The sequence below is a fragment of the Echiichthys vipera genome (genome assembly GCF_963691815.1).
Source record: "Echiichthys vipera genome assembly, chromosome: 7".
Classification (NCBI taxonomy): domain Eukaryota; kingdom Metazoa; phylum Chordata; class Actinopteri; order Perciformes; family Trachinidae; genus Echiichthys; species Echiichthys vipera.
The window spans coordinates 17,854,486-17,875,775 of NC_139832.1; the positions used below are offsets into that span (position 1 = coordinate 17,854,486).

A 21,290-nucleotide genomic window follows, 5' to 3' on the forward strand; every position below is an offset into this window, starting at 1 on the left:
CAGATTTCAATATGTAATACATCTCCTGTCTGAATCCCTATCTCTTTAGATAAAATAAAACCACAACCAAAACTAGGTACATTGTTTGTTTTTCAACCTATACAGATCTTAGACTGTATCGACTGAAATCCTATTCTTTTTACAGATGAAATCGAAGCGTTTATACTGTCGCTCATCTAAGGCCCTAAACACAATGAATAGATGGAAAGCAACAGAGATTATTTCTTGATTTCATTATTTTTTCATGGCTCCGTCTTATTTCATTTGGACAATGCAACAAATGATTCATAGGTAATGCAAAGTACACGTGGAGCTGTTATTTAGTGTATGAAACCTCGCTGCGGTTAAGTTTGCTGACTCTGGAACCACATTTCTGGTCTGGATCAGACCCTGCCACAAATTTGGTTTTCAGGATTTTCATCCTGTAATGACTTTTACCCTGTCTTCACAAAGAACAAAATAAATAAAGGCAGAGCAACCCTTGCTCATCATTTAAAGATGGATTGATTTTTAGTTTAAACTGAAGCTGTGTGAGTTGCTTTAATCTATTTTTCTGCCTAATCCACCTGGATTAATGTCTGAATAAATCCTACCAGGCTGACATTATCTAAGGCAGAGTGTCTTGAAGCAGATGGCTGGTGATTAATGGTAAAAATTATATAACGTTTCCACCTGGGAAAATTACACATTTGTCAAAGGCAGTTTCAATTCCTGAGAATCTGTGTTGCAGCCCATAAATAAAAAAGCCTGTATGATTAAGTTGTAAACCTGTAAACATGCAGCCAAGAACAAAAATGTTTTGCAGAACAGTTTTGTTGTGGAAAACAATAAAGGCAGCATAGAACTGAATAATAACTGCTTTCTTTGGCCAGGTGAGGGACTTTTCAGCCTCTACCAAATCTCTGAATTTGCTAAATCTGTTATTGTTAGATTTTAACTGGCCAATTTCATATCATATTTGACAACTTCTACGATGGAAGCTTAAGAGTGAGTCTACTTTTTCATGGCTTGTGGTCTTTGCATTTTTTTACGTGTTCACATGTATGGCTCTGGTCTGTGGGGGGGATTGCACATTGCTGGATTAGTGGTAAAGGGGATTAAGAGGAATATCATGATGTCCCAACAAAATATCTCAGTGATGAAATATTTATATTGTATATTTATATACATCACCGAGATATTTTTCCAAAGAACTTAAATAAACACAAGAACAGCGACAGACCTTCAGCACATACTTAAAGTTACATTAATTCTATAGGGCTGTAATCTCTCTGTAGATCGGATGGCATCATTTCTTAGGTTTTAAGGTCACTGGACAATAAATGTCTCTTGAGATAAGTCTCAGGGACATGATGTCAGCTGGTGATCCCTGTAAATCTATAATCCAATTTTATATGTCAGGTTTCTCCGTGCATGACTTCCTATGCATCAACGGTCATCAATCCCAGTTAAAGCAATGGTCATCAGGTCAAAATGGCAAAACCTTTTCTTTTTTAAGAGACTGTCAATACGGGGTGGCCGGTGGCTGAGTGGTTAGAGCAGACGCCCCATGTAATTATGCAGTAATTCTGACCTGCTGCCCTTTGCTGCATGCCCCCCCACCCTCTCTCACCCCATTTCCTGTCTGTCCTATATAATAAAGGCTTGAAAAACTGCCAAAAAATAATAAAAATAATAAAAAGAAAAGTGAATACAAAAAAACAGAATATCAAGGCAACTCACTTTGAGATGAACGACACGAGCTGCAGGATTTCTGACAGATGGGCCGGCAGACACGTAGTCTGTGCTCTTTGACTTGATTGGGAAGTGCTGGTCACATTTGGCCTCAGTGTCCAAGGCAGAGGGCCACTCTGTACAGAATGCTGCCAGCAGAGGAAGACATTTTTACATACGCTGAATTAGCTTATTTAAGCAAGCAAGAATATTTGGCTGTGAAACAACACCACAAAATAAGAAGTAGCTTTTCTCTTAACAATTAAAAGAAGAAAAGAAATTACGTTTCAGAGCTTCACAATGTTTCCTGATGGCTGCCGGTGTCAAATGCAGAAAATTTGGTATCTGTAAGAGATTATGAGCGAGAGAGATTATGTGAATGTTCAAATGTACAACTGTATAACAAAACCATGAAAATATGGAGCGGTCTTAAGATCGACGTCCAAAAAAACTCACATCACAGAAATGTTAAGTCGGTCTCCAAAATCTACAAAAAATATTTAATACTAGATTTGATTTAAAAGGGGCATAAACAAAATCTGTCCTCTTTATCCTTTGAGTAAGGGATATTATATAATACATTCTGTACAATTATGTAGCATTCTCTATTGAGTTCAAAATACATTTCTCAAAATCCTTAATATTGGTTTCCGTTTGGACAAAAACAAATCCTGAGGTATGATTAAAAAGTCAAAACTTCCCCTCCCCCTCGTGGCGGAGCAAGATAATGAAATCAATATTGTTTGGCTGCACGGCAGAATTCCAGCTGTGGTGGGTGAAAGCAGTAGATCTGCAAGTGGCTTGAGTCCAGATGGAGCAGCTGGTGTCTGGACACAGCAGCTCAGTAATCCAAGCAGAGACAGAGCCATGGGACAGAGCAAAAAGTGCTCCATTAGTACTGCAAAAGCCGACTACAATTAACTCAACTCGTCATAATAAATACTAGGAGATAAATGCTAAATATACAGATAAGCATACAGATCCAGCCCACAATAACAGTACGTGCCTATCTATAGACTTTTGAAAAGGCAAATAGCTCTACAACTTTATTATTGTTGTCCGAGGAGATAATCAACAGTTTTTCTTGTTTCTTTTTTAATAACTATGCACACACCCTGCACATGCATCTTTGTGTTTTAAAAAAACAAACAACCCCTGCACCCTTATGCTGTTGTCCCATGTAAGTAATGAGGTCTGACCTTGATCAGCTCCAAGTTCCCCTTCTTCTCCGGAGGAACACCTCCCTTCACAGCGTAGCCCATCCTCACAGGCAGGGGGACGGAGCTCGATCTGAAGGAGGTTGCTGCTGGATAAACCGCAGTCCAGTCCTGATCCTCCGGCATCTTTTCTGTCCTGGGCTCCGCTACCTGACACAAAACATAGAAGACAAAGAAAGCTTTCTAAAACTGAGACTGTTTGTTGCAGATCTCATTGTTATTAAAACGATCAGTGCTAGCCTATTAGATACATTTCTCATTGAATATCTTGTTTCATTTTAAATATGCTCATCTTGTTATTACAATTATTCAAAATACATGTAAACATTTAGGACATTTTGTTGATGTACTGATTTATGAATTTATTGCAATAAAAGTATTTTTAAAAAGCTGCACACTTACATTTCTCTTGTATCTTTTGAGGAATCCTCTACCGCCTCTATCAGGAAGGCCTAAAATTCATAATGTTTCATATTAAGCCACACACACACACACTTCTTAAATGTGTACATTTCAAAATAAATGCATTTTAATGACATGCTGCTAACGCAGATACATGTATATACAAAACACACATCTCATTTCTCAAATGCAATTTTTGTATTCATTTATTACATTTACTTTATTTATGATTTCTTGCTTTTTCAACAATTAACTTACTCCTAGATACCATGCATTATCAGAATCAGAATGAGAAATACTTTAATAATCCCAGGGGGAAATTGTTCAAATGTTTGTTTTATGGTGTACATGATAGATGTATTTAACAGTATGTACTGCTTAATGTACATTATAGTTCTGTTTTCATTTATTATCATGCTCTTTGCTGTACTGTGACTTTTTGTCTTAAAGTCACTTTTCGTACAAACATACCAGGTTCCAGCTTTTTGATTGAAAGCATTTGCTGCCTTTTTTGACAGTTAATGTTGAAAATATTTGGTATTATGGAGTCAGACACAACGAGTATTTGTAACAAATCAACAATTACTGTTCATTTCTGCTCTATCTTTGACTTATATTACTGAAGTGCTTTAAGATCTAGACCCCTTCTCTGAGAATATGCATCCATCTTTGTGGTTTAAAGCATCATCTCATCCTCTTTGATTGAATTAAAAATAAAGACGGTCTGATGCTAATGTGGGTAAAGAGAGAAATTATCATCCGGGTAGTGAGTGACATAATGAGCCAATAAAATAGTCCCAACAAGAGATCCTGAGGGGCTTCCCACACACCCGAGACAATTACCGCAGTCATAAATCGGTTTCTCCGTGCAAAAAGCCATAGAGAAAGCTACACATCCGTCCAGTTGAGAAACTTCCACACAGTAACCAAATGACATTACTGTCAAAGGACAGGAGACACCTTACCTTGGCCTTGGTTAACGTTAGCGTGCAGTGCAGCTTTCGGTTCTGAATTTAGCAATGACAGAGAAACTCACCTTTATTTCCAGCAAAAGCATTTTTAGACACGTCCGTCGCGTATGTGACTCTGCTCACTGATTTCTGAAGTCCAGGACCAGAAACATTAATTCGACCTAAGTACAGCAATGCTCTGCTTGTGTGCGACGCCATGTTTTTCTAAATGACTACGGATTCTAGCGAGGGACTAACCGCGTGAATTGAGAAACGTTTAACAAGGCGCAGAGCGAGTGTTTAGCGCCTCCTACATGTGAACACTAGTATGGACGCACGGCTCGTGTGCTGTATCATGGGACTCCACCCGGGCTTTAATACTTTTATAAAGGAGCTTAAAAAACACATTTTGGTTAAATTCAGTGTCAAAATCCTTTCTCTGTTTGTATTTACACAAGTGCATTATCAATAAGCGGCCGTGCACGTGTAGCCAGCGGTTGTTCGGTTCCTCCGCCAGCAGGCAGATGCTGCTTTTTGAAGCTTATGTTGCTTTCAAATACACCCGTAAAATCATATTTCATATTGAAAGATGTTTAAATTGTGTAAGGTCAACAGCAGGTTGACATTTGGCATATAGTGAAGTGTAAATAGTGTTGGTAATTAATTTACCACCACTTTACCATTGCTCCCATTATATGTTGGTAATTAATTTACCACTGTGAATTACCATAATCACTAACATATGCTGGTGGTAATTCATTTGGCCAACAAGAATTTGCCCCGATATATCGGCTTTTTGGTGAGAAATGCTGAATGTAAAATTAACTTTGTTTAAAAAAAAAAAAAACTACACGAGTGTTGACCTTGGAGTCATTTACCAAGTTTTATATTATTGTAAGTTTAAGATATTTGGAGTTTGGACTGTTGGATGGACATCACAAGCAAATTTATCGATTTATGGAGTCAGTGATTATTTGATTAAATAAAAAAAATAATTAAATATTCCAAATATTTGTTAGATGCAGCACCTATGTGCAACACAGAATATAAAAGCAATATCCATCACGAGTCCGCGGAAATGTGCTTGTTCTGTCCATCCAACGATCCAAAATCCAAAGATCTTAATTTTACATAATATACAACTTGGTAAATGACAACGCACGTATAAAGATTTATTTCAAAGAAGAATATGATGTATTTTATATAAAGGAATAGTCCTAGTACTAGCTCGTCTTTCTTAGTAGTAATATAAGATTGACAGGCCACCACTTTGTTTTTTGCTTGTATTGTGAATTCGGAATTTTCCCCTAACCATTGAACGCAGCATTTATCCAGGCACAAGCTGCGATGCACTTCAAAGGACAAGTCCTACAGACAGCAGTCGATGAGAGACCTGTGCATTCACTATGTTTTCGCTGTTAGTGTTTGTTTTTAGCACCAGAAGACATCTTCTAACTTGCGTCAATTAGTTCTTTTACTACTGGATTTGTTGCCTGGCTACTTTCCTAGTGTTTTTTTAAATTTTATTTATTTAACAACGATTGCAACTTGAGGTGTGTTCTTGTAGGTAAAGGTAAGATTTGACATATTCGCTTAACCTGTCGTTTCTCTGTTTAGTCCTCAGCTCTGAACAGTAAACCTTGCGTAGAGCATTAATTGATGCAAATATTTGCTTGGTTGTGCAGCATCATTAAACAGACCCCGACCTGTGCTTTATTTTGACCGCTGCCAGGAGTCAGTTAAGCAGATGAACAAGAGAAAAAGTATGTTTTTTTTTTAGCTAAATGTTCTAAATTTATTTTAACTCTTTAACTGCTGTCATTTGGTGTGTGTTGATGTCCCATGCCAGGGTCGGTTCAGTTTAATGGAAAGTCACACACAATACTCTGTAACTGTAGAGTCCCGCAGCAGCCTGTGCGTGTGTGGCAGTTCATTGTGTGTCTCATGACTGTGTCGTTTTAAAGGTAGAAACTCTATCTACAGGGAGACAGCAGCACATGTGGCTCCTGTCATGGCTTCATCCACAGTTGAGGACAGACATGAAGGGGGGTGGCTGCCTTCAATTATCCTGCTGTACCTCTCTTGTCCCATGAGACTTTTGCCAATCCTTTAGGGGCAACATCCGGCCATTTATCACACTACCTGGTTCAGTGTCTTTCCAGAGAAAGTACTGAACCACCTACTTGATACACTAATTAATTGTACATAAGGAAGGAGTAGCTTTCACTTGATGGAAAGTGTTTTTGTCAAGGTTCATTTGCAGACATAGGGGTTGAAATAACACACAACAATTAGGATGTGTTCTTATTTGAATTCAAATATTGAACAACTTGCTTCTCTGTATCTGTTTCTACTTCTACTGTTATTGTTGGTATATATTTAAGTAGTGAACTCAATTATGGCTAATATTTACCTGGACTCACATTATTAGTTTACTTCAATAGCAAATTTTCAAGGGCAAGTGGTGGAGGTTTTGTCATAATATCAACATCCAGTGTCTTTTGTGACTTTAATTAAGTGCCCATTTTTAGATAATGTGCTTGACGTTAACCTTGATCTGACTGTGACTCTAATGAAGAAAAAAAAGATAGAGGCGAGAGAGAAGCTGCAAAACAATCATTCACGTGGCCACAGACTATCTGTGGCTTTAATCAGTCTAATTTTCTTCTGTTTACAAGTTGTTTAAGTTTATGTGATGTGACATGTTATTTTAGCTGTAGTAGTTTAAAATTGGTTGTAGTCTGGTAAACACACTGGTTTATCTTCTACAAATGGTAGCATAGTGCATGTTGTGCATTTGTCATCCATCAACTACAATGCAACATGTGTAACAGTAGTAAATCCTCGGAGCGAACCAGTGGAAATGGACTTGTGAGCTGACCTGTCGCTGCCACATTAACTCTCAATGATTCTGTTCTGGGAATACTATGTACGCAAGGAATAATACATGTTGCTGTTGTATTATTTTCACAGGTCACAAGTCACAGTGTAATAGCTGTATAATTTGCAGAAGGTCATAGTAATGACAGTATGATTTCTTATAATAGTAATCCCCTCTCTTTTCTTTTTTGTTTTTTTAACTTCACAAACATGAAATAACCATGGTTCTATACATTCTGTAGATATATAAGAGCAAGAAGTAAGACTGATGCACAATGAAAAGCCTTAATCTGCAATAGGGCCCTCTAAGCACAGTATTTAGTATTTGCCCAATTCTAATCTGATGATAATTTGGGGTAGGAATATATTTATTCTATGCTTAAATGCCACCTGTTACTGTGGCAGATGTATATATGTATGTTTATATATACTGTATATATATTAACTTCAAGGTGGTTTATTTTGCATTTGCATTTAGAAAAATTCAGAGAAACAAACAACATAAACAAACAGCATTTAGAATTATTTGGAAATACCATGTGCTATACATAATGATCTTAAATGCAGTTTCTTTAACCCAGGTGTACAGTTGGTTGTGTAAAAGCAGAGTAATGGTCTTTTTACTTTTTTAGAGTGTCCATGTCTTGTATCTTTCATGACAGATGCTAAATTAACAAGGCCATTGCCATAGAGAGCAAGGCTTACTTCCAGTCATACTACTTACATGACTCATGTCACTTATTCCACTGCAGGTATGGACACACGCACAGTGCATCAGAGAGAGCTCTTGTCTGCAGCAGGTAGCTAGCCATGCTACTCAGCTAGAGCATCTTATCCTGCTCGACTCTTCCCTTCTAACAGAATCTTGGTAAATAACCTCCAGGACTTTCCAGGACATTTAAGTCCTCCACTGCCTTCTCTGAACTGGACCATGGGGGAAAGACGTGCACACTCTTTCCACATGACGTGTCACGTGCAACGCGACTTTGGCAGCAGGATGGGGAGCTCCTTCATAAGTTGCAGACCAAATGGATATGTTGGTACGAGCCTCAGCTTGAACCAGGAGATGGACGCTGACCCTGCAGCCCCCACCGACCCTACAACTACTAGTTCTACCCTACGGTCTCCTGCACCTGGTAGAAGCCAATACTCTCCTGTTTCACTGGAACTGGACCCCACATCGGTGAATAATGGATCAGGCATTCCCTACTGTCCACCAGCGGACACAAAGGACCCTGCGATGCAGACCGTAGGCGGCCAGCCCTCTACCACCTCTGTCCTTCCACCTCTGCCACGTTCGAGCTGGCTGCATCATCATCAAAAGGAATTCCAGAGCCCTTACATCAAGACTAGCATGCAGGGGGATGTTTACAACTTCCTAGAGAGACCTGCTGGACTGAGATGCTTCCTCTATCACTTCCTCGTGTGAGTACATGTCTGGTTTTGTGTACACTGATCTCAGCACAGACTGCGGACTGACTGCTGTCAGTTTGGCGGCAGTGCTGAATGAGTAGACATAGTTACAGAGGACCATACAGGTAGGCGAGCATGTGTTCGCCACAAAATGCTGAATTGTAGTAGACAAACATTATTCGGTGCACTCACAGAAAACAGTCAGACAATGCAAAATTAAGATCAAATTCAAATAAAAACAGAAAGCCTTCACGAGATGTATCTGGCAAACTTTGAGAAACAAATAAACCTAACAATCATAAGGTTTTATTACTCAAAGTGTAAAAGTTTTGATAAGCGCTTAAAGCTGTTAAAAAGTGTAGTCTAGTTGAGTATCTGTGTGGTGTGTTCATCAGCTCCAGTCACTCTCTTGTTAATTACATCTAGTGCTGCTCCTTCCAGCATTACGTTCTAGTTCCCAGTAACAAAAGGTGAGGTTGCTGTGGCCTGCTGGATGTCTGCGGTTGTTTCAAGTTAACCCAACAGAAATAGGTCAGTGTGATCTGGTCAACCACACACTTAGGCACTGATCTTTGCTCTCCCTTACGGTCAACAAATCAGCAACCACATGCATGAAACATGCTTCCTTCTTGATACTGCTAACATGAGCTGCAAGGAGAGCACACTGACCCTTGTGCATACATGAATCATTTTATTAAATCCCATTAAGCAAAGTTGTGTAAGCATGGCGTAATGACTGGAAAAGACCATGCTGCTGGATTTGTATTGTGGAAAATGTTTTAATGTCATACGCGTAAACATTTGTATATAGTATGCGGTATTATATCACTAGTAGAGACAGTAAAATTTTGACTTCATGCTCATTTTACCCCATTCAAATATCCCCGAAAACAAATCGAATTTGTTGTGAGTATATAATAAAGAAGTAGTGGAAACAATTTAAAAACACATGGTAAAACTTTAAATAAATTGTATTCTACAAATGTATTTATGGCCAGCAAGTACTTAATATCCAAATAATATATTTACAAGCAAAAGTAAATATTTTTTTAAATCCACAACACTTTAATTTTTATTACAGTCCATTTCAAAATTCAAGAAATTAGTAGTATTATGGTAGTAAGATATATTTTTCATTAATTGGGGGTAAAAATTCTTAAATAATTCAAGTGTACTGTAGCTGTCAGCTGACCTCTTTTGAAGAAATGCAAAATAAAACTCTTTCCTGGCCAAGATTACTCCCCTGACATGTGACTGAAGGATCTTTTATGAGCTCTGAAGTATCCCACAATTTAGTCCCAGACGTCATAGTAAGCCCTGAGCCCATGGATTTAGACCAGATTACGTAGAAATATGGATGATAATAATAGAAGTTGAAGGATTTGTTTTCTTTAATTCAGAATCATACATTGAATCAAATAAATAGATTGTTTTTCAGAAAATGACAGAAGGATGCTACAAAGTTCCGTGTTTGAAGGCATTATGTCGCTCACCTGCAGCCACAATGGAGTGCATTTTTCTATTCTGTTTTCCCCATGGTTATGTGCAGGTTGCATACAGTAAAAACATGCTAATATGGCATCCTTATCTGTCTGTTACCAACGGACTTTGAAAGGGGGTTAGGAGGATTAGTTGCTGCTGCTATAGTAACACATGCATCCTGAACTGGGTCATTAATTGGCTGAAAGGCATCCAATATACACTATGTTGTTTCTACGTAGACCTGGGCTCAGGACAGGTAAACCAGAACACAGTGTAGTTAAAAAATGTGTGTTCAGAGGGCCAAAGGACTCCAGCTCATTTGGTCAAATGACCTTCATTAAGGTTGCTCTTTAATGGGATGTAAAATAATTTTATATTTAAACTCTAAGAATAAAACAAGATGCAGTACTGTATAATTATAGCTAACACCATAGTGTAGGTTCATAAGGAACAGATTGTTACCGTCAGTAAATCATCGCACTTTTGGGTCATGACTCAGCAGCTTTGGTAAAGAATAACCAGGAGTGTTTGGTCTGCTGTGCAACTTTTTGTAACAATCTCAATGTCTGCACCTTCCGAAAGGTTCTGGTTCTCCCATTACCAACTCATCCATTATCCAAATACATTTATCCCCCTCTACAGAGGTCTTGGCCTAATGACAGTCTTTAAAATGGCAGGTACATCTTCCACTTTTCAGCTCTTTCTGTGTGAAATTGTCCTCGAAGAGAAGAAAAGCAGTACGTCTCATTAAGATATTACCTTTGTCCGTCAAAGATGAATGGAAACTGCGCAGATTCTCTGTTGTCCTATCTGTATGTATGTTTTGCTGATAATCTGTCCCAGCAGTAATTGGGGCTCTAATGTTCTCCCCTCACAGAGGAAAGAGAACCTGAGCCTGTGCTTCATTTAATATTAAACCCTTCAGACTGATCCCCGCTGACACTCCTTTAAGTAACTCTTACTTGCCGATGGTTATCGCTGGTGGCCATCTATTCTCTTGGCCTCTTTAGAGGTTGGCAGTGGAGAGAGGATGCATAAAAGGCCAGATCCAGAACTCATGACAGCCCTAATAGGTCTGCTCTAATAAGGCCTGCTCTACATTAGGATGACACACATGCCGAAAAACAGCACTAGCACAGGGGGCTGCTCAGTTCATCGCTGCCTTTATCGTGCTGAAGCCAGGATCAGATACATTTCCACAACTGCCAGCAATTCAGCAAACAGAAACTCAGTACATGTTTGCAAGCAGCCACCAAAACAGACAAGCACGCACACAAATGCCTCACAGATGTGGTTGGATTGCAGAATGCAATGTAGGGAAATACACAAACATATTGTCTGCTATAGACTTATATATGTGAAAATGCATCAGCGCTCCATCTGTCTGCTTCAGAACATCCTTCCAATCAACAGGTAATAGAGATGTATGGGGAGCATAAACTGTAAAAAATAACTGACGTAGCTTCTGGACCTGAATAGTGAAGCCAATGCGGAAGTGTCTTAAACCTGCATTCTCTCTAATTTCCAGCAGGGGGCTCCACTGGCTCCAAAAAGAAGTCCTACCGTACCTCAGTAAACATGTTACTAATGAGTTTATGGTCTCAATCGCTGGTTTCATGTCTTTTTCACTACAACATGATGTTCATTTTCTACGTTATGGTCCCCTTTAGAGTAAAATAAATGATAAAGAAGAGGATTCTTTAGGGTGGGGCTACACGGCGACCTGTCAATCAGGATAGATGCTTTGTGATACATATGCACACTACCCTGTACATTTAAATAGCTGTGAACTTGTTTTTGAGGGTTTGTCAGTGTTGTGGTTTTAGGACTTGGGCCCACTCAATGTGTTTTCACTTCATCTGAGTTGATTGTAAGATTTTGGTTGCCTACAATGCCTTGGTCAGTGTTTGGTGGTGTCACCTTAGGTGCTAGAGCTAGAGATAGCATTAGCTGGTAACTTAAGGGAAACTGCCTATTTTTAATCAGTTCCTTGTCACAACTGTACATGACATGCAAATTGGAGGCGCCAGCTTGTTGAAAATTGGTAAAAGTTTCCCTCTTAAGCATTTGCCTTAGTGCAGCATCTTTGAAATTACACTTTCATAGAGGCCCGCCTTAGCTTCGCCCTTCGTCACTTCTGGTTCCAAAATACCAGTATGGCTACGGGCAAATGTGCGTCGCCACGTTTCAAGGTGGTAGTCCACAAACCAATGGGTGACGTCACGGTGGCTACGTCCATTATCGTTTCTATGATGAGGAGACATTTGACACAAATTAATACTTTCACAACATACACATGAGAGTGTGTGTGGATTGGTTTTGTTTTCTAAAGCTGGTATATACACCAATACTTTTAGGAAAGAGGTTTTTATTTCTTTGTGCAATACACATTTGAAAAACTAATTTGAAACTCAAACTCCAGTTGTTTGGCATATACTTATTACTTTGCACAGCAGCTGGATTCTTGTTATATCACAAGATCACATGAAAATCCACCTTTTCAGGCTTCAAGTGATGCGTTTGTGTCTGAGCCAACGTGGCTCAGGCAAATCAACAAACAACAATGACGGATCCTAAAGAGGTTAGCATAGATGCTGTAATAGCATCAGGTATATCAGAACTGGAGAGTTTTTCCTCATTGAAAGAAGAGCAAAGAACAGCACTGAAGGCTTTTCTTAATGGAAAAGATATTTTCCATTTCCTGACTTTGGCAAGAGTTTGATAGACTGATGGTTTATCTAGCCACCTGCCACAGTCTTTTTGAAAGTGCTTGACCTTTTCTAAACAGTTTCCAATATCTGCTTCTCAGATGTGCAACAAGCCCTCAGGTTAAAATATTTAGCCTCTGGCATATTTTTTCTATTTTGTTTATTTTGTTTTAGAAAAGTGCTTTACAAAACTCATCATTATTACTAGTAAAATTACTATTCATAGATAATTAATACTATAAAACTACTTAAAGAATAAATTATTTGATGGAATTTAAGTAGTTACAGACTCTATTTAGTGGTTGTCAGGGAAAATTCTCTCTAATCTTGATGTTGGAAAAGAATTATTCATAAAAAGACATTTTAACACAATTAATTTAATATATTAAATGTCATGTCTGTGTAACCAACAGAAATGCCAACATACATGCCACGCCAATGACAACAGAGTTAGTCAGAGCGGGTAGAAATCCCTTGGACTTGGGACAGCATATAATAAGAGTGCCCGAAAAGAGTCTTACGCAATGGCGTGCAGACTCACCAGCGCACAGACAACCTGGGGCAATGATCCCCTTCACGTTTGTGCCACTCCCTGGGTCTTTTACATAACCAAAGGGAATGAACATGTATGTCCTCATGATTCCTAAATACCCTTCTCGCTAAGATTGCAAGCAGATTACAACCATACAACTTGGTTTTCTTGCAGCGTGCTTCGATGCAAACACGTAAACTCATTTGAGACAAAAAATGATTTGTGAAAAAACAGTAGAAGAAATAGAAATCAACTTGCAATTTACAAACGAGGCTTAATGAAAACATTTGCAGTGGTTGTAATCAGAATGTCCTTATCTCTTAGTTGTCATATCTGCTAACATCATAATAGCACAACGTGTTTGCAGTGGAGGAAGAATTGCACCTGCTTATCCTCGTGAAAATACTGCTGACCAGATGTTGTCTGGAATACTTGGTTCTGTTGTGTGTGTGTTTTAAAAAACATATCTGGACAGATTATTGAAATGGCTATAGTGAGTCCCCTCCATCATGTGGAAAGGGCAGAAAGGAAACCTCTTGTTGGATATCTGCTTACAAGAGATTAACATCTGAATGATGGGAACTGCATGGGTCACATCCGTTTTTCAGTTAGTTATATTAGCTGGGAAATACTTTGCAATGCTATTTGTTTTTATTATTCTGTATTAAACAAGGACCATGCATAAAAACTTTGATCTCAGAATGAGAGAACACGGTCTATGCCAAATTTGGCTATTAGCTATTTTCCATCTGCAATCCCTCGGCTGGTACACACAGAACAGTCCCCATTCATGTACATGTAACGCCATTATATAGTCTAAACAACAAACAATTATACAGACAGATCTACAAATACACATCAACAATGTCAACACATTTAAAACAGTACAATATAAAATGAAAGCTATAACATTACATTTAAAAACCTGAATCATAGTTAAAATGTTAACATGTCTGGTTGCTCAGTATCCATTTGTTTGCACAATGGGAAAGTATGACTCTCAGCTCGAAGTCTGTTCCAGTGTTTGATGGCCATAAATGAAAAACTAGATTGTGAAAAGGCAGTCTGCCACATTGGGATGTTTAAGTCTTGAGTTTAGAGCCGATCGAGAGGTTGTGCTCATTTGCTCAGGGCGGAGCTGGAAAAAGCTCTTCAGTGGTGGAGAAGTAGAATTGTAAATGATCTTCAAAGCTTTTTTGAGATTTTCAAAGCTAAATTGGTTGTATTTGGACAATATGTTACTGTGATAGTGATCTAATGATTTCCTATCAATAACTTTTAAGGCTTGTTTAAAAAGAATCTCATTTGGTTCCATCAGAATGTTACTGGCCTGGGACCAGCAGGGTATACAATAATGAAAATGTTTTTATCATTAGTAGAATTTTATTGTAAGATAAACAGCATGCACAATATACAGTTTAAGCCCTAGATGTTGAATTCAAATCTCAAGTTTAAGTAATATTTTTGCTCATTCCAATGTCTGGGCGGTAATGGTGTGTGTGTGTCAGTTCTAATGCCACTTTAACCTGCACATATTCATCATCACTTATCGACCTGCCAGAAAGCGTTATACATTGTGAATATCATTTTTTTTGCTAAAAAACATGTAAATCGTGCTCTTGTTTTGAACTTTATATACTATAAATATAGTAACATGATTTCACACCTTAGTAAAGCATTTATATACATAAAGCTTTAACAGTATGTCAAAATGTTATTTAATCTTAAATAGACCATGTGATTTTACTCCTTGCTAACCTAAACCATCAGCATGTCATCCACTCGGCCCTCAAGCTTATGCAACCCTAGCATTACCTCACATTGTCTCGTCCCAAGTGCTGTTTTGTTGTTGGTGCAGTTTAGATGTACAACTGAATTTAACAGCGAAGCGAAGGGTATTGGCCTCTTACTTTGCATGTCTAATGCTGAATCTAACATACAGTTGGGGAAGTTACTGGTTATGAATGACACTGCTTTAGTTATGTTATCACCCTCCTAACGATTCCTCTTTCATTAATTTTGCCCCATAATCTGTAAGGAGATTTACATTTTGTTCCAAGTATTTGGTGGACAAGATGATGGCTAAGCCAGGATGGAATATCCATCTTTGTGACTGGTGGCTGATGTGGTGTAATCCATCCTAAGCTCTTCCATGGGTGGGATGCGGCGGGGGTAAAGAGGGTTGTCGAGTGCTGATCTGTCTCTGACCATGCTCACTAGCAGTGATGGCCAGGGTCATTTGGTGCTATTCGCTTTAAGTTTGTTCTGTTAAAGCCACAAGATCATGACTCAGTGTTTACAAGTGGGTTCTGAGCCAGAGATTTGGCTAAAATGTTACAGGAGCAGCAAGAGCAGTGGTATCATCTGACAACTGAGCAGCAACATAGTTTTGCACTACCTTATTATACAGGTAGTGCAATGTTCCCATTCATTTTGAATGGGGGTATTCTGTTTAGTAGGGCTGAAACAATTATTGAGTAACTTGAGTTACTCGATTACGAAAATGCAGGCAAATCTCAATGTTAAACACTGTTTTCTTAGGGCTATAGGATTCAAAAAGGAAAAGGAAGTGTAGAGGCCCTTGTTTTGTGCATACAGGACATCACTAGTTTCTCACACTGCTCTGGTTGGTCTTTGGTCCATTCTTCTTGCACTCTCTTTCACAATTTGGGAACTGTAGTGGGTTTCTGAACCATATGTTTTCCCATAGAGATTCTCTATGGGGTTTAGGTCTAAGCTCAAGAACTGGAGTGGACTTGTGCATGGAGGGAATGCTTTGGCACATGACACATCTGTGTTCATAACTTATACTTATTTTGGTCCAAAAGCTAAAAGAGTCAAATCAGCATGGTCGTGCTATTGTTAGTTAGTTAACGTGTGTGTTTGCATAGTTTATTATCTTGCACACACTAATCTTGTGTAAGTGTAAACATGTCCCAATCTTGTCACTCACACTTTTGAGATCATATTGTCCCTTCTGTTTTTAGTTGGATGTTTCCTAAGCTTATATTGCCTCAGTTTGACAGTTGATTAAGTAGAGGGTTTGGTGTGGCTCTACTCTCAGTACGCTGTACTTATTTTAGTGAAGCTGGACGGATCTGCAGTCAATAATACTCGCTAAAGCCCCAGCTGTTTTGTTTTAATCAGATCCCAGGGATTTTGGCCTGGCTAAATAAGGTTGGCTATGGCTAATGGCTGTGAGTGACCCAGTCCTGTCTGCAGCAAACACCTCCCCAAAGTGTCTGCAGAAAGCTCTGCTACTAACTGTACGCAACCTGACCTGTATGTGGAGTGCCATGGATATTGCATTGCGTTGTTATCCTTCCAATACATAACAAAAGCCATAGTCTCATGTGCTAAAGGGAGACACACAGATTACATGGCCCTGTCAGTGGCCTACATGACCATGACATCATATTTATGCTTATCCTAATGAGATGATCTCATATCAACAAAAGGGAATGGGTTTTGATTAGACTTAACCTGCCCTCTCTGGTCTCGTCCCTTCCAAAAGACTGGCAATGCCCCTGCCTGGCAACATGTGGCAGTGGGACTTTCAAATGATATTCTCATTTTGTGACTTGCCCTTTATGTGTGATCTACTGCATACCATACATCTTATCTACCAAAGGTATCCATATATGGATGCACAAAAGACATCAGTTTCCTGCTACTGGATCTTATATTCTCTATTTTTTGGATTTCTTAGTCATTTACATGACCTATCCTGTTTCTATTTGACTTTCCATGGTATTCTAGGTATTGAATCGTTTACTCATTTACTCTATAGAGAGATTGATTGGCTCTAAGTCTAGTTTTTAGTATATACGCACATCAAATCTTTCAGTTGAGGACATTACACCGAAGGCGTGCCTTAAAATCTCAAGTGGCCCCCAAGGTGCCACTCCCAAGATGTGATCGGCTGATTTCAGTGTTGGACCATCATGGCAACACAAGACATGCTGTCCAGTATTGTAGAAGATAAAGATAACCAAACTAAACTAGCATCCTCAGTGTCTCCCTGGGTTGAATGCCTCGCCACAGTCACCTAAATCAAAATGGAATATATTTATGACACTGAACCGAATCAGAGGGGTTGATGTCACCTCAGCTTACCTTCTTTTTAAGAAGGAATACACTCAGAACATTATGCACCAATGCGTTTGTATTTTGCTTGCATTTGAGGGGGCAGAGCCGAGTGCGTGTGTGTGTTTGTGTGCATGCATGCTTGTGTGTGTGTGTGTGTGTGTGTGTGTGTGTCGTGAGCAGTAATCCTCACTGCCCCATCTGCCCAATGTGTCATAGTCTGTGTGTAAGGGGAATCCTCCTTTTAGGAGTTTTACCGTCCATCACCCCTCTTTGTCTTACACTCATTTAAAAAAATAGAGATGGTGGCATCATTCGTAAGCTGTTCTTTTGTGTGGAAGTTATGCATTATTATGTATGCTACATGAATGATGATAAACAATGGACACTTACATAACCCTTCAAGCATATGGCATGTAATCCATCTTGTAGAACACAGCATCATAATGCACCCACCGCTGTGTTTTTAAAGTGAGCTTGATCATGATGATGGGTCACATGCATGTCATGTAAAAGCACTTAAAATATGTGTTCTAAGGATTATTAATGGGATGGTGAAAATGTACACAACAGGCTCAACTCATAATCCTGTAGAGTCAGGAGAGAGGCTCTTTTAATATTTAGAATGAATAATTGAACAGTGCAGTGATCTAAGAAGAAAATAGTGTTTATAACTAATTTGGAAAATGCCTCGTGTGAAAAGTGAAAGTAATCCTGACCCATTAAAGATGTAACTTCATTAAAGTGAATTAGCCTGTGAAGTTTAGAGGCACCACGAATATAACCTGACTCATCAGATGAGTATCATGGAAACTGATTTGAAGAAGGCAGGCACTTTTAAAACATACCTGGCAGGTGACTGGATGAACTATCTGTCTTAAGCCCTATTCGGACGGAAATAGTTTAATGTGGGGACGTGGGATGAAATAGTCTTACCTCAGGACGTCTGTAATATAAATGGCCAATTCGCACAGGATTAAGAAATCCCTGATTCTACAAGAGGCGGGAGGGGGTACTCGATCTAAGTTCTGCCGTCATCTCCCTGTGGTCATGTGCGTCCTACGTAGCTTCCTAATATCACAAAATTAAGTAAACACAAAACTAAAGGACAGAATCGATTATCCTTAAAAAGTGATAAGAGTGCTTCTTCAAGTGCCTCCATGCTAAAAAAAATGTGGAAACTATGTATTGATGGGATATGAGGGAATATCGACATATGTTTTACAGAGGGTCCTATTCAGATGGGCCAATTTTATTTTTACAGACCGTTTTCCAGAAGGTGAAAATAACAGTAATTTTGACTGACATTCTCTGTAATAATTACTGACATGGCACATTCGGACAGGACTAAAACCTCCTGTAAAAGTCCCCTTACCCCACATTCCCACATTAAACTAGTCCCGTCCGAATAGGGCTTTTCAAACTCTCCCCAAAGTAAGTTAGGAGAAAAGCCTTCAGTACCATTCTCTTCTATCAATAAAAAAATGTAGAATCTCAGATACATCTCATGTGCAAGGTAACCACAAAAACCACAAAATTATAGAAAAGGGTTAAATCAAATAATCTCATAAAAGGCAGTTTAATTTTTTAGAACTCATTATCACTATGGTGTATGAATTAGTCCAGGAATTTATTGAGAATTATCTGGCCCATAATCTGAAATATTTATTTAATATTTCATTTATATTTTTATCTATTTCACTTCTATATCTTCTTCCTCCCATTTCCCTCTTCTTTATTTTTCCTCTAGAGCTAAAACAATTATTTGGTTAATTGATTAAACGATTGGTGGGCTATTAATCTGCAACTATTTTATTATCAATTCTAAATTACATTCTCTGTTTTTGGTGATTTGGTCATTTGAGAAATATCTTTGGACTATTTGTCAGAGGGAAAAACTAATTTAATATGTCACTTTGGGATTTGGGAGGATATAATGGGAAATTTTCAGTTATTTTCTGTGATTATATAAAAAAAGAGAAACCAAGAATTGAGAAATAATAGATAACAGAAATAACTGCTAGTGGCAGCTTTACCTTCACTCTCACTTTAATCCCATCTTTCCTACTATCCACCTGTCCCTCCTCTTCATTTATTAAGGTGTGCTGGTAGTGGATGTTCAACTTACGAGGCTATATTTATAGACTATGTATATATACCGACAGATGGACAGTCTTGTTGGAATGTTTCACTGTTGCTAGGGGACGTGGAAACATCCTGTCAGCTGTTAAAAGTAGATTGATGAAAGAAAAAGGAAAGCCGAGTCAAGTACCTTGACATTTCTGTGGCTGATAACAGTTAGTTTCTTTTATTTTGTTGTTTAAATGTATTTTAGTGTACATTTCTCAATGTCAAACAGAGACATGTACTCAATAGGGTTGTTCATGTCCGGAGAAAAAATCACTGGTAATTAACAGAAACGTCTGTCGGCTCTGAACAACAAACAGCAGACACCATTCTGTGTGTCATCCCTGAAACACACCTCACCTTCTGGTTCCCTTTTTTGAGTCCTGTTAGCCAAATCCAACTGAACGTTATGATACTTGTATGAACATATGGATGCTTTTTCATGCCCTCTTCCATCTCTCAACTAAACTCTATGAGGAAAGGTTTATTCAAGGCCCTATACCCAAGTTTTTTTTCTTATGATTTTATATTTTTATTGTTAATTTTAAATTGTTCTAATTTGTGTTTGCTTTCATTGGTGTGGTGTGCAACCAATTGCTGTTTGGGGACAAATACAGTGATTGTTTAAATGATCCTATTTTTTTGAATACTTGAATGAATGTCAGATTCTTAACAGTGAGTGGTGTGATAAGTGTTTTCTTTTCTGCAGCTTCCTCATGGTCCTGGTGTGTCTAATCTTCAGTGTCCTGTCCACTATAGAGCAATATGCGGAATTCGCCACCGGAACCCTCTTCTGGATGGTGAGTACTTTCTTGGTTCTGATATTCTGATATACCAAACAATTCTTCATAACACACACACACACACACACACACACACACACACTCCATATAACACAAATAGGCTAAAGAAGCAGAAGCATCTTCATGTGGAAGAAATAATGGTAGCAGATGTATCAGTTACTGTCTTAAAGGCTCTAATCACCCACACATACTTCTTCACAGAGGTGATGTGTTTACTGTGATTGATTGATATCTCCCTGAGTCTCCTGTTAGCTTTGTTGTTGTTAAGACGGGACAAACCTTTATCATTCTAATAAAGCGTTAAAATAAAGAGAGAAAAAGAGTTTAAATTCCCATCAAAACTCCGCCCACCTCCAACCAAAGCAGTGGTCTAATCAGCCAGAATAACGGAAAACACCCACACAGGTGTACTATAACAGGTGTAATTACAGTTTTTTTTGATTGCTTTGACGCAGTAGTCGACTCAAAATCCACTTTTTTCAAAACTGTTAACGCAAAGGCCTAAACAGTGGCACCAATGGTCAAAATGACTCATTTTGCCTGCAAAAGCTCTACCTCTGCCAAAACATTTAAAATATGGACCAAAAGCAAATTTTGCCCTCAAACAACACAACTTGCACACAAGTACATAAGCGCTTCCAATCAGTCATTAGACAAGGGGCTTCAAAATACAAAATTCAGCTCTCAATGTGAATCAGTGCTGCATTACTGGTCAGCAGCTTACATATCAGTGCCAATTTGCTTTCTTGCAAAAAATAGATCCAGAATCATCTACAATGATTTTTCAAATTTTATTGAATGCAGTATTCATTCTTTTCTTTTTTGAGGTTGTGGCTAAGGAAATGAAATATTCCAACAGAAACCACAAATATAGTATGAAAGAAAAAATACAGTCAAATCCATCACTGTGTAAGACATAAGGAAAGTAAAAATAAAAATTCTGTACAATAAAGAAAAAAATCTCTTCTAGTCAATTC

General features: G+C 38.5%; 2 protein-coding genes across 2 annotated transcripts in view; one reads left to right on the top strand and one right to left on the bottom strand.

Moving 5' to 3' along the window:
- Positions 1-4,501, bottom strand: part of mrps35 (mitochondrial ribosomal protein S35) — a gene marked incomplete at its 5' end in the record, with an annotated part of 7,663 nt that extends 3,162 nt beyond the window's left edge. Inside the window, 6 exons of the mRNA XM_083916460.1 lie at positions 1,032-1,054; positions 1,723-1,862; positions 1,998-2,058; positions 2,913-3,080; positions 3,333-3,382; positions 4,369-4,501. Coding sequence (XP_083772586.1) covers positions 1,032-1,054; positions 1,723-1,862; positions 1,998-2,058; positions 2,913-3,080; positions 3,333-3,382; positions 4,369-4,501 — 575 coding nt within the window. The remainder of the gene's footprint in view (positions 1-1,031; positions 1,055-1,722; positions 1,863-1,997; positions 2,059-2,912; positions 3,081-3,332; positions 3,383-4,368) is intronic.
- A 3,592-nt stretch (positions 4,502-8,093) lies between these two features.
- kcnq1.2 (potassium voltage-gated channel, KQT-like subfamily, member 1.2) overlaps positions 8,094-21,290 on the top strand; it is a gene marked incomplete at both ends in the record, with an annotated part of 111,309 nt that continues 98,112 nt past the window's right edge. The window contains 2 exons of the mRNA XM_083917500.1: positions 8,094-8,587; positions 20,220-20,310. Coding sequence (XP_083773626.1) covers positions 8,094-8,587; positions 20,220-20,310 — 585 coding nt within the window. The remainder of the gene's footprint in view (positions 8,588-20,219; positions 20,311-21,290) is intronic.